The following is a 15767-nucleotide window of genomic DNA, read 5'->3' on the forward strand; positions in this document are numbered from 1 at the left end:
AGTAAGTCAGAAAGAAAAAACAAAACCTGTATCTAACACATATACATGGAATCTAAAAAAAAAAAAGGTCACAAAGAACCTAGGGGCAGGACGGGAATAAAGACGATACAGACCTACTAGAGAATGGACTTGAGGACACGACGGGGAGGGGGAAGGGTAAGCTGGGACAAAGTGAGAAAGTGGCATGGACATATATACACTACCAAAGTGGCATGGACATATATACACTACCAAACGTAAAACAGATAGCTAGTGGGAAGCAGCCGCATAGCACAGGGAGATCAGCTCGGTGCTTTGTGACCACCTAGAGGGGTGGGATAGGGAGGGTGGGAGGGAGGGAGACGCAAGAGGGAAGAGATATGGGAACATATGTATATGTATAACTGATTCACTTTGTTATAAAGCAGAAACTAACACACCATTGTAAAACAGTTATACAGCAGAAACTAACACACCACTGTAAGGCAATTATACTCCAATAAAGATGTTTAAAAAAAAACAACAACACTGCAGAGGCCCCAAGCGCTCCCTGCGGCACATGTGGCAGTGCCACCAGCGGCAGCAGCATCGCCTGGGAGCTCCTCAGAAATGCAGAATCTCAGGTCCCACCCAGCCCTTGTGAAACAGAACCCACAGCTTAACAAAAGTCCCAGAGGATTTGTGTACACATGAGGATTGAGAAGCCCTGCTCTAGGCAATAGTCCTGACACTACAGCCAGAGGCTCCACCTGCAAAGTTACCCATCAGGGCCTCTACTAGTGGTTCTCAATCCTTACTCCTCATTACACGGTAGAATAAACACCTGAATCATCTGGGCAGGATATTTTTTCTTTTAATTTAAAAAAAACACAAGAACAAAAGGGCTCTCTCTTGTTTTTACTGCTGATGCCCAAACCCTAACGCAGACTTTGGATTTCATCGATCTGGGGTGGGACCCCGACAAGAGCAGTTTTTCTAAAGCTCCGCAGCCCACTCTCGCGCAACCGTGGTGGAGAAGCGCGGCTCTAGAGCAGGAGCTGCACCTTGATAGAACACAGCCTCTCCACCAAGCAGGATCTTAAATGCATCAGCAGAATGAGAAATTAAGATGTGCCTGGATATCATTCTTGCACAAAACACAGAATTATATCAAGGTTGGTCTTCTCCACACCAAGTGTACCAAAATAGATTTTCCCTGGGCTAGTACTAGGGAACTGTTTCTGGAACTCCTCAAATACAGGGGAACGGCTCGCTTTAACAAGATCATAAATGACTATACCGCCAAAAAGTCAAGTACCGCGCAGTGCTGAAAAACCTTATGGCACCCAACACCAGTAAGCCCTCAAATAGATGGCGATCAGAGGATGAGAAACCTCTCATCTCCTCTAACGAAAAGCTTTCCTGTGCTTACCACACAAATTCTTTTAAAGTTCTACCAGAAGCCCATAAATAATATTTCCTTCCCCGATCTGTTCAACTGTACAATTTCAAAGAGGATGCTGGAGAGAGAGGCTGTGGGCTGGGGGCAGTGAAGCCTGGCAGCAGGGAGAATCAAGTAATCCAAGAAGGCGAGGATTCGGAAAAGCCGGTGCAGGGGGAATGCACGACTGGGAGAGCTGGGACAGAAAGACAGTCCCCGGGGGCCCAGGGAGGGGCGTGGGGCTGAGGTCAAGGCGCAGGGTGTGGCCAGGAGGGGTTGTCAGGGCAGAGCAGAGGCTCAGAGAGCATCCCTGAGGGTACTGAGGACGCTGGAAGGAGGGGAAGACTGAGATAAGCCAGGGGCGAAGTCCTTGGTGAACCAGGCAGAGGGCCTAATCCACATCCCACAGGAACCAGGGAGGGGCGGAGCAGAGGTGTGACCAGAAGCTGGGTTGTCTGATGACCCTGGCTCTTTCCAACAGCCTCCTGTGAATGAAGCATCCAGGGCGGCCTGAACTCAGGACGCCCCCTCCCTAATGACCCACCTGCCTGGACGTAACTCAGCAGAGCTGCAGGAAGTGCCGCTCAGCAGGCCCCGGGGCCCAGGCCTCCCTCCTCTGTCCTCACGGCTACACATGCGGGGGCAGAAAAGTGCTGAAAGACTAGGAGTTTGGTCCTAACCTACAAAGGAAGTCACCAAACAAAATTTCCAATAACTGGTAATTCTGAAGTCTTTGAAAATTATATTAAGTAACAAATAGCTACCATCCTGGAAAATTGTCTGACAGTCTGGAGAAATGTCAGAAATAAATGAAACACGTCTTTTTTGCTCTGTAGTCATCAGGGCCTTGACTAGGAACCAATACAGGAACGTGAGTATGACACATCAGATTAGTTGAGTGATAGTTACCATAGCTAGTGAGAGCAACCATATATTTCAGATTTTCATAGATATCAATAGGATCAATTTTAACTATTTTTATCCCATTATCTCCAGAAATGCATATTCTACAAATCCTAGTATTCTGATATCCAAACGACATCCAGGGCTGTCTCTTACAGTTGGAAATGGCACAAAGAACTTTGTGCTGTATTACAGAGCCCAATTTAATAGTCAGGATCAAGAATTATGGATGCACCCCATTCAGGGTGCAGTTTAGTCACTCGATTCTTGTCTTCTAGTTTTGAAACAAACAATACTGTACAATGGAGGAAATCCCACATCTAAATCCCCTCCAGATTCTCCATGCCGATCCAACACTGTCTCAAAGTGCTTTTCAAGTGGAAGAGCCCAGGACCGAGCGAGAGTCCGACCGTCTTCCTCACAGCCATGCTCCAGAGAGAGCTACGCAGTCCGCGCAAAGCGAGCAAAATAGCTGCCTACAACGCCTCCCTCTCTCGTGCAGACGGAGAGACGCTGGCCCCTTTGACTCCATCAGCAACAGGCATTCTTCCCGGAGGTTAGTCTAGTCCTCACACCAGGAGGGAAAAAACCCCAGAGAACATACATTCTTTTTAAAGTTCCTTATAATACATATCATCTATCAAGTATTACTGTTCAGAGGATACCATTTAGCCTTTGTATGAAGCCTCTAGAAGTTTTTTTTGGTAACTTTGCCTGGAAAGTACTGTGAGCAATAAATATACATAGTTCTATACACAGTTGAAAAATCAATCGTATGTGGTTTAATACCTCGGGAGTCTTCTTATTCTGTCTTTTCCCAAAAATGCAGTCAAGATCTGTTTGGCTCCGAGATGAGAGATCCTTCCCTAGAAAAACATGATGCCTTCAGTAATACATTCTTTCTAAAATAAGGAATACAAATATAAACTATGAAACTCCTGAAAGCAAGATGGGTTTTGGAAAAGAAATAAACAATTTTGTAAACAACTGACCTTCTGTTTCCCCTTCACAGATTACTGCAATTAAATAAATTTTAAAATCACTTAAAAATCAAATAAGTGAACCAGAACCCTTGACTTTCTCTTAATGTTAGAAACAGCCCTGAGCACGGAGATCGAGAGGAAAACTCAATTCTAAAGCAGCTCTACTACTGGTATGCCTTCAAGGCATGATTTCTGGGCCTCTGGGCTCCCCACGTAGAAAACAGATCCCGTTTACTTCAAGGAGACATGAGCTACTTACTTAGGATTATGAAATGCAGGATAAAAAAAATGCTGCTAAGAAACGTAGCTCCAAAACCCCACACGAGCACAGGAGTGAGAACATACTGCATTTGACACACAGAAGCTCAATAATTAACTGAATGAAATTTTTTTAATAAATGCAAATAAAATTCGTTGCATTAGGGTGAAAGGGTTTCAGATTTTTCTCTTTAAATTTTTTTACTGTAATAGCTATAGCATTTTTAAATAAAAGGATACATAATAAGAGTCGAAAACTCAATGGCTTCTGGCAAAAACAGTGTCCAAAGGATCCTTGATTCTTATTCAAAACCCTAAACTCTTTAACTTAATTTCAAACCCACAAACCAACTAATTTAAAATTCACTTCTATGGAATTTCCACTTCTACCAATAATACCCTGTGAGCAGTGGACCAAATCTAGTCCCATTTGTCAACTTCATGGTAAATGTATTCTAAAATGTAACTACTACATATAAAGTCTTGAGGCTCTGGGGGAGTGAGGCTCTGGGTTAGACACCAGAGTCTTTGTTCTGAGTTGGAAGCCTGAGTTCCACTGTCACAGACCCACTTATCTTCTTGGTTTCCTGCAGCAAACTGACTTGGCAAAGTACCGTCATGACCCAGAAGGGTTCTAGTTCACTGACTATCACTGGGGCATTCAAATATGATATTGCTCAGTGACTCCATGAAATTAAAAAAACAAACACCCTTCGATTTAATGCAAAACCAGGCGCCAAAACCAGTTTCCTAGGCTGCAGTACCAGACTCATGGGTCCAGTCAGTGCAACCTGTTCCTGCCAGGAGGACAGGCTCGTGCGTGGCTCTGTGCTGCTCTCGCCTCTCTTCCTGAGCTGGAAATAAATGAAGCTTCCTGGTTCTACCTGGTTATTACGTAGAACCCAGACAGAAGACCCCAAAGGAAAGCTACTCAAGAGCAAAATGAAGCCTATCTCAGATGGGAACTCAGAAAATGAGCCAGAAAAGTAGGGAATAAAACTGGTGGGGAGGGCTTCCCTGGCGGCGCAGTGGTTGGGAGTCAGCCTGCCGATGCAGGGGACACAGGTTCGTGCCCCGGTCCAGGAGGATCCCACATGCCGCGGAGCGGCTGGGCCCGTGAGCCGTGGCCGCTGAGCCTGCGCGTCCGGAGCCTATGCTCCGCAACGGGAGAGGCCACAGCAGTGAGAGGCCCGCATACCACACACACACAAAAAAAACAACTGGTGGGGAGAAGTGGACAACGTTCATGAGGTCTGAGATCTATTGCGAGCTTTGCCCTCAGCAGAACCCTGCACGGGTTCTGCACGGCAGAGCACATTTGGATGGCAGTTTCTAGTTCAGAAAAAGGAGTTGTACTGAGTTCAAGATACGTGGCAGCCACCCATCCCTAAGCTAGCTCCTGAAATGGAACAGATACCCTAAAAGAAATGCAAATGACAATCTCTTTTACAGCAACTGAACTAAAAGGAATGCTGGAGGGATTAAGGAAGGGAGGGTACATGCAAGATGACAATTCTAAAACAGGATGTCAAAACATGAACATGCAGTGATGAAAAACAAATCTAGAATCAAAGGGAAAGCTGTCAAGCTAGTAGACAATGTACCAACGAAGGCGCGAGTGTTTCTAAAGTTTTGGTGATGGGTTCTCGTATCAGAAATGTCTACCCTTTAGCAAAGTTCACTTAAGTAAATGTAGAAACCAGGATTGTTAACAGGCCTTGCTCTGGATTTGATCTGGAAAACAAAACACAGAGAAGAATTAACAGAGACCAATGGAAAGGAACGTAAAGGTAGATAAAACTGTGAAGATGGAAGTGATGTTGAAATAGTTATTAGTTAATGGTCCTGGCTGAATAGTTTATAAATGTTATAAAATTATAGCCAGTTTTGAATAAAATATACATATTAAAAATGACTTTGAAAGTTATTGGCCTCAGTTCTGAATGACGGTCAGATCACAACAAATCCTGTAGATAAACTTGTCTCTTAGAGAAAATGACAATCAAAAAATTGAACAGAATAGGAAGTATATGTTATCTGCCTGGATTTGGTTTATTTTTCTACCAGTCCTCAATTGGCCGTAACATTTCAAGAACCAAGGAAAAAAGGTTCTAGTAGCCAAGCTGATGTAACAAAGTCCATGAAAGGATGATCTGATACTTTCAGAGAACAGCACTTTATTTATGATCATTTTAGCTGTTTTTCTAATCATGAGGATTATCAGGTGTTCCTGTCTATCAGTGCAGCAAATTGGAAGAGAGGAACACGACCGCAGCCAGACGCCCTTACAACACCAAGAAGTCCATATGGGAAGCAAATAAAATGATAAAAAATAAACGTAAGAACTTAATAATCATGGAAATTTGGAACCTCTTAGTTTAAGGACAAAAGTCACATAGAGCCCAACAAGTGCTAAGGCGAAAACTGTATAATATCCAGGACTCAAAAAACTGAGTTTTACTACTCAGAGTAAAGGGGCAAGGGTAAGGAAATGCAGGTTTGAGAAATATGTTCGTTAAATAAAAAACACTGAAGGGTTACGTAGGTAGCCTCACTTGCTTAGAAAATTTATTTGCATTCCCCAATCAAGAAGGATAAAACAAATGATATTATATTTTGATTTTGTTTTTTTAATGAAAACACAAAGGACTGATAATAAGCCTAGGACAGAAGATTAAGAAAACTTCACTGGAAGGGTAATAATGTGAGAAAATCAGGAAATCTGAGAGAATCAGAGCAGGGGGTAAAATAAGTGAGTCCCTCACAACCAATAATAAGACAGTCGGAACTTTTTAAAAGCCTGCAATGGTGCTACCTCACAGTTAAATGTCAAAAGAGCCAGAGCCAGAAGAGGAAACGGAACACCCGTCACCCGAGCCTGACAGCAGGGAGCCAGCCTGGCCAGGACACTACAGTCCGCGTCCAGACCAGAAGCCGACCACGGGGACACGCACTGTGAGTGTAGTTTCCTTGTTTAAGAAGTGAAGTATCACAAATTGTCACAGCAATAAGAAGCCTGAATAAACTACCACAGTGAAGCCACACAAGTGCAGTGTACACAACCTTCCAGCCACCCACTGCATGACTGGGAGCAACAAGCAATGCTCTCTGGACAACTTCTCACTGTATAATATTAAAAACCTCGAAAACGGCTTTGGAGAAATTTATATTTTCTCTATTTTTTTTTTCCCTGCAGATATGGCCTTGCCAAACATTTTTCAAATTAAAAGAAACCACTGTTGAAGTTAGGCTTTTAAACAAATATGGATGAAATTAACATTTTGAAATTATGTAATAAATGATGTCAAATTTAAATTATAAATTTAGGACTAGAGAAAGGAATAATTATGTATCAGAACTAAAATGCTACAGCCAATATTTAGGCAGTAACAGATTTTACAATGCTATTTGCTACTGTAATCTTTATCTTCACTCTTCACACCGAGCTAAATAAAATGCCGTCTTTCCATGTTTCGTTTCCTGGACCATAGACGGAGTTACAGTATGAATCATCCTCATTAAATAAGTGAGTTAGTTACTGTAACTATGACCATACCCACGGGCAAAAATCCTTATCATCCACCATGCTGAACAATCAAAATGTCCACTCAACGGCATCATTTCTGGTAAGTTCTAAAGCACAACCTATTTTAGAACTCAACAATGACTTAAAAATCTTTCATTTCACAAAAATGGAAACTGAGGCTAAAAGAGGGGAAGAGGTTAAGTGATTTGTACGGGACAGTCATGGCCAGAATCCAGTTTCCTGTGGCCTAAGATAGTCCTCCTTGGAGGACACTGAGAGTTGATCATTCACATCCAGTGACAACAGCTGCTCTACAAGGAAAGATTTCTTTCAGTAAGTTAAAGAACTTTAAAATAAACGTTTGGGGGACTTCCCTGGCCGTCCAGTGGTCCGGCACGGAGGCGCTTCCACTGCAGGGGGCATGGGTTCAATCCCTGGTCAGGGAACTAAGATCCCACATGCTGTGCCGCACGGCCAAATAAATAAATAAATAAAATTTAAAATAAATAAATAAGTAAATAAAAATAAACTTTCATTGTGGATTGCTGAAATGGACGGTAAATGAGTATTTTCCTCACTACCTGGATTTCTGCCTCCCTCTATCTTTTCTATTTATTCCCAATCTGCAATTCCTCTATTTTCCACTCAATCTTCTCTGCTAACTTTGTGACAATATACGTTGAATTACCTTCCCTGCATACCAATGCCCCCTGCTCCCCAAACAAGGCTAATAAATAAGCAAACCTCATTTTAAAAGAGAGAAAAGGAAAGCACAACACACCAAGCAGGTTGATAGGGTCACCTGGCAAGGGGGTGGCTTAACTAGAAACAGAAAGGAGATACTCCCGGCATCCATTAGATTAAAGTAGATTAAAGAGGTTTATCCCGGCTTCGGCAAATGCTTCAGATGAAATCATGCATGTAGTCAGGTAGTAAAGGAAAATGAGAAGATTCTATTCTCAAAAGTCAAAGCTTAAAAGGCTGCCGTACTACCCAAAAGTCACAGTGTACTTTTAATTTCATGTTTGCTCAGCACCCCTCCCGCTGTATCTTTTTTTTTTTTTTTTTTTCCTATAGGGTCTAATGAGAAGGAGGGATATTTAAGGGGTTGGGTATGAAGTGACCATTTAGCCTCTCCCGACAAGGATAGAGGGGCCAACAAGGATTGTTTTCTGTCCTGCAGCAGGTCAGGGGTGAAGAGGAACCCTGCTCAGAAGCCATACAGGAGAATGACAAAGAAGGTTCTACCCTGACAGAAAGAAGAGAGGCTAACACGACGAGCCAGACAAGCCATACCTGCCGGGACAGGGAAGGGGAAGCCCCAGTCCCTCCCTGCACACGTCCCTGAAGCTAATCGGCTCTCTCCTCCCTTCAGCTGTGCCATAAGCCCTCCCTCAAACCAAACCCAGTCTACCTTTTTTTCCTATAGGGTCTAATGAGAAGGAGGGATATTTAAGGGGTTGGGTATGAAGTGACCATTTAGCCTCTCCCGACAAGGATAGAGGGGCCAACAAGGATTGTTTTCTGTCCTGCAGCAGGTCAGGGGTGAAGAGGAACCCTGCTCAGAAGCCATACAGGAGAATGACAAAGAAGGTTCTACCCTGACAGAAAGAAGAGAGGCTAACACGACGAGCCAGACAAGCCATACCTGCCGGGACAGGGAAGGGGAAGCCCCAGTCCCTCCCTGCACACGTCCCTGAAGCTAATCGGCTCTCTCCTCCCTTCAGCTGTGCCATAAGCCCTCCCTCAAACCAAACCCAGTCTACCTTTTGGGGTCCTGGCTCCAAATGAGAGCCACCATTGACAGTTTAGAGCAGTGAGAATTCCAGTGCCCACTGCTATTCAGCGGGGTTCTAGGTGTCAGGGAATTCCCAATCATGCCAACGAGACTAAAGCAAAGACACGTGCTTTTCCTGGCATACAGAGGTAGAAACACACATCCACTCTCCCACAGACGAACCATCAAATGGTGACTAGATAACATAGTTATCATACTTACACTTTAAGTATGTTAATGTAATAAATAACGTTTTGTGCCTGAAAAGTACACTTAGTACACAACACTGTTCCATGGGAAAACATCTGGGGAGTTGAGTTCAAGTTAAATGGTTTCTTTCCAATACAAGACTGCCACCTAGTGGTTAAAGAGGACACCTGCACCCACGACTGACCGTGTAGGTACAGCACTGGGAAGGGAGTGGGGGGGTGGTGATGAAGGAAGACATGTTTTCTAACACTATTTTTGCAATGACCATGGAACACCTAAGTTAACACCACATGAAACATAGAAACGGTGTGGAATAATAGAAGAGTCAACTCGGGAGTGAGATTTCTCAAACTGGAGATCTCAACACGGTGCATAAAATTCTCTAAACTGGCACATTTTAGGAGCTGTTCAACACCAACATTAAGCTCTGAAAAACAGGAAAATGTAACTAAAAATGTTGAGCAATAAATTAAAATTTTCTGATCTAGCCACATAAAGTCCCTTTTCTCCTCTAAACAGCAAGTTAGCTTCCACACTCAGCTTTTTACCAAAGGACTTGTACATAGTCTAAAGCCGAATCTGGGGCCCACCTCAGAACGAATGGGTCTGCATCTGCATGCTAACAAGACCCCCGGTGACTCACAGCAAGAGCTGAAACGTCAGCGCTGCTTTATATCAATCCAGTCGGCGCGGCCCTCCTTCCCCATTTTGTAAGTAAAACAAGTGATGCTGGTGAAGAGCTAAAAATGCTTTAAGAAATCCAGTGTGAACACAGAGATTTCAAACAAGTAAAGAAATGCTTAATTTTACCTTTTGTGAATTTCATATAATGAACACGGTTTTTGGAGATTTTGGACTTCTCTTCAAGGCTGAAAGATTTCTTTTCCTTGTTGTCTGAGGAGTCTTTTAAAAAAGCATGAAAAGCATTACATTAAACTCTCTGCATTCCATTCTCATTCTCTTACAGTGACACAGTCTTATTTAAATAAAATCCTATGAGCCCTATTATTTATTACTGAACTCTAAAAATGATTAGAAATATATTCTCCAGAAGTTTATAACATCCTGGAGGAAGAGAAATGAAAACTTCTGTTCACACAAGAAACCTCCACACGAATGTTCATGATAGCTTCATCTGTGATAGTAAAATACTGGAATTAACCCAAAATTCCTTCAATGGGTGAATGGCTGAGCAAATTCCGGTGCTCCCTTATACGGGAACACTACTCCACAATAAGGGGGAGGAGCTGTTGCTACTGTGCAACAACCTAGATGGACTTCAAGGGCATCATATGCCTAAATGAAAAGGTCAATCTACACACTATATGATCCACTTAGACTATAACATTCCTGAAATGACAAAACTACAGAGATGGAGAACAGATGAAAGGTTTCTAGGGACAAAGATGAAAGTGGAGTTTGGAGGTTGGAGGGGTAGAAGGTGGGTGGTGTAAATACAAAAAGGCATCATGAGGCAGCTCTTTTGTGGCGATGAAGCAATTCTATATCTTGATTGTGGTGATGGCTACATGAATCTATACATGTGATAAAATTGTACAGAACTACACACACACACACACACACACACACGAACGAATGAAGGCTAAAAAAAATAGTGAAAACTGAATAAGATCTGCGTTCTAGTTAATAGTCAACATGAGTGTCAATTTCCTAGTTTTGATGTTATGCTACGGCTATCTTAGATGTCACAGTTGGTGGAAACTGGGTGAATGGTATTCAGGACTCTTTCTACTACTATTTTTGCAATTTCCTGTAAGTCTATAATTGTTTCCAAATAAAAAGATCTTTTAAAAAGTGAATAAAGGTAAGACAGATTGACGATAATCAAAAACACATCAGAGATGATAGCCAGGTAGAGCGTGAAGGAGCAGAGCCAGCACTGAGCCACCGCCTTGAACACCAGATTTCACTGGAGGCTCGCCTTTCAGGACAAAAACAACAACAAAAACAAATCGCTGAGGAATAAACTCATGTGGTTACTCCTTTGACAAAACAGGAAAACGTGAGCCAGAAAGCAGTCTTAGTCCTTTGCCTGAAATATCAGAGCACGTAGATCCCGGGCGACTCTCAGTAGCTGCCTGTGTTCCCTCAACTTTATCTATTTGTCAAGTTTAGGTAGCAGAAAGAGCACATCACAGGTAGAAAAGAGACTGAATTTTCCTATGGTCATGTCATAAGGAAATATAAATATGAGGTTAGAGAAAGGAGAAAAAAGGAAATTTTCACCTTAGTAGTGAAGCAAAACAAGCACATGTCCATTAAACACATTAGCTAAGGGTATTCCCTCCCAGGAAATTAGTCATTTCAAAAGCAAAGTGTAAATTACATAGCAAGGCTCTGAACAATGCTAAGGTAGATGTTTCAAGCTTTCAGACAATGCCTAGCACAGCTTAATCACATCAACAACCTGAAAGGTTCTCCTCTGTGGTCACTTCCCAAGATCAGCTTGGGACTGTTTCAAAAACATTCCACCAGGAAACTTTCTCTGCTCTTTTCTGTGGCCAAACACTTTACATAGCACATAACATTTTCAATATTGATGTTCCAAACACAAACTACCAAGCACAGTACCAGCTTGAAGTGGCTTTTACCCACTGAAGGCTTATTAAAGCACCAGGCGCTGGGCTGTAAGCTTTCTGTGCCATCCTGCATTCCACCTCGGCAACCGCCCTGGAAGGCAGCTGCTAGGACTAATAAACCCACTTCACAGGACACTGAAGCAAGAGCGGTAAAATAAGGCCCATCAAGGCGGGGGCTGTGACGGAACTGGAACGCAGGCAGATCTGCATGAGAGCACACATCCTTAACCTCCACACTGTGTGCCAGCGGAGCTGCGCTCACACTTCTGGGGACGTGAGAACCTCCTGGGAGCTGCGCCACCTTCCAAGCACACAGGCTTTCCAGAGCAAACCCGAGCCTGGACACGCCCCAGGGGAGCAGTTTCTACCTGGCTGTCCCCACACACGCTTTCCCTAAAGCTGCTCTGTTCTGTGTGGATGCATCAATCTGGTCCTCCTTCTTTGCTTCTCCCCTGCGTCCTCCTCCCACTTTACACAAGGGGAGCACAGCTCTCCTCTCACCAGGATCAATAAGGAACAAGCCACAGTACTGGTGTCATGGAGGCATCCTTTAATCAAAGCCGCAAACCCAGCACTTCCAAAAAGGTTTTACTGTTCTAATAATTATTTATCAAAATTTATATTTCCTGGTTTTGTTCATTATAATCTACTAATTAATAAAGACAACCTAATCCAAAGTAAAAGTATTTACCCTTAGGCCTTGGGGCTATTAGAAATAAACCCAAAATTTATATGTATTTGTTTTGTAGCAGAGAAACATGGCAAGGTAATGAATTTTTCAAAGTTTAAGCAAAAAAATATATTAACATATTATGGGATATATACAAGGGAAATATTTCAGAGGAAAAGAAACTAGGAAAAATAATATCTCTGAATATTAAAGGACTTACTTTTCTATTTCTAAAGAGATGACCATGGATATCAAATTGCTCTGGTATTTAACATCCACTGGATACATTTGGAACTGATGGAATGCTTTATTTTAAAATGCCAATTTTCCCAATAGGCCAGATATTATATTCTTTGTAACTATTTAAAGCTGTGATTAAAAACATTATAGATGTCGATCTAAAACTGTGAGATAGGGTATACTGTTTTCTGAAATTCCCTCAGGAGCCCTGGGAGCAAAAAAATTTGAAGATCCCTGTCCTAAACCACACCTTTGTGGATGACAGGTTATCAGCATCCCAGTTTATTTCCAAAATATTTAAAATCACAAGGGACAAAATACCTGACAGAAGTAAAAAGCATTTCTTAAAACCATGAGATAAGTCTACCAAAAAGCTGAATTGAGTCTGGGAGTAACTAATTGAGATAGGATAATTTTTTAAAATGAAATTTTAAAGAATATGGAGATTTTTGTGTCCCACAAATGAACAAGGGTTATTTCTAGAATCTTTGCAAGATTCTATGAAGAGAATAGTATAGAATTTCTGTTTAGTTGAAAGGCAAACTGTGTTCATTCGGTAAGCAATCTGAAGGAACTAAAAGTATTATTATACCAGAAAAATATGTTACTAGGTTATCGTGTCATCTGCCTGTCAGCTTTTTTTTTTTTTTTTTTTTGCAGTATGCGGACCTCTCACTGTTGTGGCCTCTCCCGCTTTGGAGCACAGGCTCCGGACGCGCAGGCTCAGAGGCCATGGCTCACGGGCCCAGCCGCTCCGCGGCACGTGGGATCCTCCCGGACCGGGGCGCGAACCCGTGTCCCCTGCATCGGCAGGCGGACTCTCAACCACTGCGCCACCAGGGAAGCCCTGCTTGTCAGCTTTAATTCAAGTAATAAGACCAAAAATTCATTTGGATGAAGATCTGTATTTACCAAAGATGACTTGGCAGAAAAGTAATCTCAGCTCTCCAGATCCATTTCCTGGCCAGCTTTTCTGTTAAAGGAACTTTTCTAAAGGCTGGACTGTACTGAGCGAGACGAAGGCAGAGCTAACAGCCCTGTCCCTACCGCAGGGGTGCAGCACCCTCTAGTGGTCTTGAGGTGGAAGTTAACCTATAGATCAGTAACTCAGTTAACGATTTACTATACTTCTATGGCTCACGCAGAAAAAGACTCAGCCTGCACAGGTGAACCTGTGGATGGGGCTGCACACGGACAGGCACCACCACCTGGAGTCTGTTATGCCCTCGCCACCTTCCTGACAAATAACACAGGCTTCCCCGAGTGACTTTCAACACTTCCCTGACCGCCCTTGCGGGAAGCCATCAGGAAGGCCCGGCGGCGGTGGCTGTGCTCAGCCTGGGCAATCAGCACAACGCGGCCTGTCCCGAGCCAGGGTTTTCATGGCTATTACAACGGCATTTCTCAGTTAGCAAACAGTAATCACGATACCATCCAATTGGAACGAAGGAACTTTCCAGCTATCACTGTCAAATCTCAAAAGCAAACTGCTCAAAAATCTGCTTTCTCTTTTCCACAGCTCCAAAAATGAACCTCATAGTTCCTTCCTTTATGGAATCCTGGTGTGATCATTTCTGGGCATCCCTATCACCTGAAAAGTTACAAAATATTCTCTAACTCAGTACATCAAAGGAGAAAGTTATGATACCAAACAAGGTGAGAATCTTCCCTATTCAAGAATGAACGTGTGGGGCTTCCCTGGTGGCGCAGTGCTTAAGAATCCGCCTGCCAGGGCTTCCCTGGTGGCGCAGTGGTTGAGAGTCAGCCTGTGCCCCGCAAGGGGAGAGGCCACAGCGGTGAGAGGCCCGCGTACCGCAAGAAAAAAAAAAAAAAAAAAAGAATCCGCTTGCCAATGCAGGGGACACAGGTTCGATCCCTGGTCCGGGAAGGTCCCAATGCCGCAGAGCAACTAAGCCCGTGCGCCACAACTACTGAGCCTGCGCTCTAGAGCCCGTGAGCCACTACTAAGCCCATGTGCTGCATCTACTGAAGCCCACGCGCCTAGAACCCGTGCTCCGCAACAAGCGAAGCCACCACATTGAGAAGCCCGCGCACCCAAACGAAGAGACCCCGCTCGCCGCAACTAGAGAGAGCCCACGTGCAGCAACGAAGACCCAACACAGCCAAAAATAATAAATAAATAAAAATAAAATAAATTTATAAAAAAAGAAAAAAAATGAACCTGTGAATGCCTCTAGGTAAAAGAACCCAGACTCAAGAGCTTCTGCCTCCATGACGATGGTCACACTAAAGGCCACCTCAAGTCTGACACCTTAATGTCACTGAACCTGTCTGCGAAAAGTGATGGCCATTATACACCAGATTTTCATTAAGGTAGACGTTGATTCCTGATACTCAAATTGTTGCATCTGTACTCTTTAGTTAACCTTCATTACAGGTTTAACATGACATAAATTACACTTGCCATGTTTTACCTCCAGAAAAGGACCCATGCAATTTTCAGGAATCTTTTATCTCCACAAACATCACCACACGTAGGAGTACCTGAAGTCTGCACAATTAGTTATAAAGCAAACCCCTCATTACCACCTCCAGGGTTAGAAACAGAACACTACCTGCATCTAGAAGCATCCTGCACCCCTGTGCCTCTTCCTTCTATAACAGGGGCTCTCAGCCTCGGAACTATTACATTCTGGGCTGAATGATTATTTGTTCAGGGCAAGGAGGAGAGACACAGCTGTGCTGTGCATTGTATCAATAGGATGTTTAGCTGCATCTCTGGCCGCTCCCGACCAATGTCAGTAACATCACCCCAGTTGTGATCACCAAAAATGTCCACAGATATTGTGAAATATCCCATGGGAGGCAAAATCATCCCCAGTTGAGAACCATTGTCCTAACAGTAACCATTACCATGATTTTTGGGATAACCACCCTTCCCCTTACTTTTCGTTCTGGTTTTAACCATTCTCAGGGGAGAGGGGGTAATAGCCATAGAAAGTGCCTAAAGCACAACGTACTAACATACCTGTGTAACTACCAACTGGGTCAAGAAACAGAACATCAGCCCAGGAATTCCCCATGAGCCCCTTCGCAATCCCAAACCCCTCCCCCTCCCCAAAGGTAATCACTATTGTGACTTTCATAGTAGAGTACTCATTTCTACTAGGAGTAACTTTATAACAAAAGTTATAACAAAATAACTTTGTTATAACAAAGTAACAAAATAACTTTACCACC

General features: G+C 43.3%; 1 protein-coding gene across 2 annotated transcripts in view; it reads right to left on the bottom strand.

The window, feature by feature from the left end:
• The window catches only part of PINX1 (PIN2 (TERF1) interacting telomerase inhibitor 1), an 87518-nt gene that overhangs the window by 57629 nt on the left and 14122 nt on the right, over positions 1 to 15767 (bottom strand). For both annotated transcript variants that reach the window (XM_055087351.1, XM_007127503.3), the window contains 2 exons: positions 9867 to 9959; positions 3092 to 3168 (listed from right to left, as the gene is read on the bottom strand). In XM_055087351.1, the coding sequence (XP_054943326.1) occupies positions 3092 to 3168; positions 9867 to 9959 (170 nt within the window). The remainder of the gene's footprint in view (positions 1 to 3091; positions 3169 to 9866; positions 9960 to 15767) is intronic.

Source organism: Physeter macrocephalus, chromosome 9, assembly GCF_002837175.3.
Source record: "Physeter macrocephalus isolate SW-GA chromosome 9, ASM283717v5, whole genome shotgun sequence".
Lineage (NCBI taxonomy): Eukaryota > Metazoa > Chordata > Mammalia > Artiodactyla > Physeteridae > Physeter > Physeter macrocephalus.